Source organism: Priapulus caudatus, unplaced genomic scaffold, assembly GCF_000485595.1.
Source record: "Priapulus caudatus unplaced genomic scaffold, Priapulus_caudatus-5.0.1 Scaffold332, whole genome shotgun sequence".
In the NCBI taxonomy this organism is placed as follows: domain Eukaryota; kingdom Metazoa; phylum Priapulida; class Priapulimorpha; order Priapulimorphida; family Priapulidae; genus Priapulus; species Priapulus caudatus.
In genome coordinates, this window is record NW_014577393.1 from 222452 (window position 1) to 225493 (window position 3042).

The following is a 3042-nucleotide window of genomic DNA, read 5'->3' on the forward strand; positions in this document are numbered from 1 at the left end:
TATAAATATAAGTGTGTGTGTGTGTGTGTGTGTGTAAATATAAGTGTGTGTGTGTGTGTGTGTGTGTGTGTGTGTGTGTGTGTGTGTGTGTGTGCATATGTGTATGTAATATGTATATAATGGAGTACGTATGAGTGTCAAAATGATGTTAAAGTGTACCTTAATCACTTTACTTGTACAGACTTTGCTGAAATTTTTTTTCTGGTATCTATTTTTTCTTCATGTTGTATCGCACTGTTTTGTACTGTATCACTCTTCTATTAGAAAAAGATCATTCTAACTACTCAACACTTACCTTAATCACCTTACTAGTACAGAATATGCTGAAGTTTTTTTTGTATATATTTTTTCTTCATGGTGTATAGCATTGTATCGTACCGTATCAGTCAGAAATTTTATCATTTTAACTACTCAACACTATTGCTTTTATCAGTATTTTTCCCCCATAAAAAAATTGTCGTCAGTACATGTATTTGTATCTGAATTACATGCAATAAAGATTTAATAATAAATAAAAACGTGAGGTAGAGATGTTAAACTCACCGACAGCAGTCTCCACGTCGTTGGTCGCACAGCCTGGGGAATGCCTGACCAACTGAGCTGTCGTAGCTCATCTGAAAACAACACGTCCACCTCAGTCAGCATCTAGATACTTATGATCTATTATATGTTTATATATATGTATGTATATACACACATATAATTATATAGATCACATAAAGGAGCAGACTGAAGGTGAGTACCGAATTCCATGACACTAGCAAAAACTCTAGCTACGCAGCTGATGAAGAAAAACCTCGGCCGGCAAATCCCGTAGACACATATACATATGCAACACGATCCCACGTGAAACATGGCACCGTTTTACCTAGAAAAACTTTTCCCTCTATACACGCATCGATTATTTAACTGTGACAGATCAGAATGAGGATCTCCTTACTCTCATCGACGACTTCGGAGAGGAACACGACGAAGAAGGGCGTTACAAGGTCATTGATTCCTTGAACGTAGCCACTCGCTGGATGTCGGATCGCCCAGATGTACAGGATGCGCTCAAATATCTGCAACACATGCAACGACAGTGCCACAAGCACCCTCTATACCTCTCCTCGTCCGACTGACCAAGCTGAGATGACCCATGATCATTTTTCTTCTCCTTGCTTTCACATTACCTTATATCGATGCACGAATTATAGATACTCATGATTTATTACTTATGCATTATTATTGTCACTACGTCACTTCATTAATTAACCAAATTAAGCGACTGCTGCTGTAGCATGGTCTACATCTGACACAACTATGACGATGTCGTACCTCTTGCACGACCTCCTGCTGGAAGAGTGAGATGAGAGGATTCATTCGAGGGATGTCAATGTGAATCTGCAACAATAACAGCAGCGACGACCGGCGATAAGGACCGTGAGGTACACACCGCCTCCCTGTGCGAACACACTGCGTGTAGTAACACACCCAACGCTGCTTGCACACAGCTAATGGAAAGGCACTTACTCCATGGTAGTGTGGGAAACAGCAATATGGTAATTTTTGAGCAGGACTTGCTCATATTTATGTATTTCACTATAAGTTTTATGGTAGTAATCTAAATTTTTGAAATTAAGACAGCATGGGTTTTCAGGCTTGTCCCAAGACTGCCTATAGGTTAAAAACCGAAGACTTGTTGGGTGTTACGTTTTCGATAAAACAGAACTTGACGAATGACTTGGAGTATTTTTAGACAGACACGGATGATTGTTAGCAACACTGCCGTGTGAACAGTAACGCTGAGCGAGTTGTCTCACTCCATACCGGACGTTAGATCGCATACCTGTCGATACGTGTCCTGATGGATATCACTGTGTCGCGTGTCATAGTATTGCTGAATGAAACCAAAATACTCCGCCCTCTTACGCTCTAGCGTCCCTTTCCTTCTGTCGACGTTCGCTGGTAAATAGCCCTGCAGCATCAACGTAGGAAATTTATAAACAGGGTTAATACAGGAGGAAAGATACTGAGCTCACGAGATGCAGGGAGGAGTAACGTCATGCTATGGTCATGTGTTTTGCTTGTGAGTGTACTGACGTTATGGTGACGTATGTTCATATTTATATAAATGTACTTATTTATATAAATATAAGTGTGTGTGTGTGTGTGTGTGTGTGTGTGTGTGTGTGTGTGTGTGTGTGTGTATGTGTGTGTGTGTGTGTGTGTCATATGTGTATGTAATATGTTATATTATGTCGAGTACGTATGAGTGGTCAAATGCATGTTTAAAGTGTACTTAATTCACTTTACTTACATTTGCTGAAATTTTTGTTCTGGTATATATTTTTTTTCATGTTGTATCGGCACACTGTTTTGTACTGTATCACTCTTCTATTAGAAAAGATGCATTCTAATACTCACACTTACCTTGAATTATCACCTTACTAGTACGAATATGCTGAAGTTTTATTTTGATATATTTTTTCTTCATGGGTGTTTATGAGCATTGTATTCGTACCGTTCAGTCAGAATTTTATCATTTTAACTACTCAACACTATTTGCTTTTATCAGTATTTTTCCCCCCCCATAAAAATAATGTCATCAGTACTGGTCATCTCATCGCTATCATGGAATTAATTGCAAGTAAAGATTTCAATAATAAAGTAAAAACGTGAGGTAGAGATGTTAAAACTCACGAGCAGCGAGTCTTCCGCACGTCGTTGGTCGCACAGCCTGGGGAATGGCCTGACCAACTGAGCTGTGTACTCATCTGGTATCAACAACACGTTCCACCTTCAGTCAGCTCTAGATACCTTATGATCTATTATATGTTATATATATGTATGTATATACACACATATAAATTATATAGATCACATAAAGGGCAGATGGAAGGGAGTACCGAATTTCATGAACAGCTAGATAAACTCTAGCTACGCAGCTGATGAAGAAAAACCTCGGCCGGCACGTGAGATGTACCACACACACTCACCCAGGTTCACACTCCACCCACACACTCACCCAGGTATCAACTCACGCCAGGTTTCACACCCGAC

At 39.7% G+C, this 3042-nt stretch overlaps 1 protein-coding gene across 1 annotated transcript in view; it reads right to left on the reverse strand.

Moving 5' to 3' along the window:
- Positions 1–3042, reverse strand: part of LOC106809156 (TBC1 domain family member 22B-like) — a 16264-nt gene that overhangs the window by 6618 nt on the left and 6604 nt on the right. The window contains exons 7-9 of the mRNA XM_014812139.1: positions 1829–2011; positions 1318–1383; positions 941–1061 (exon numbers count right to left, since the gene is read on the reverse strand). Coding sequence (XP_014667625.1) covers positions 941–1061; positions 1318–1383; positions 1829–2011 — 370 coding nt within the window. The remainder of the gene's footprint in view (positions 1–940; positions 1062–1317; positions 1384–1828; positions 2012–3042) is intronic.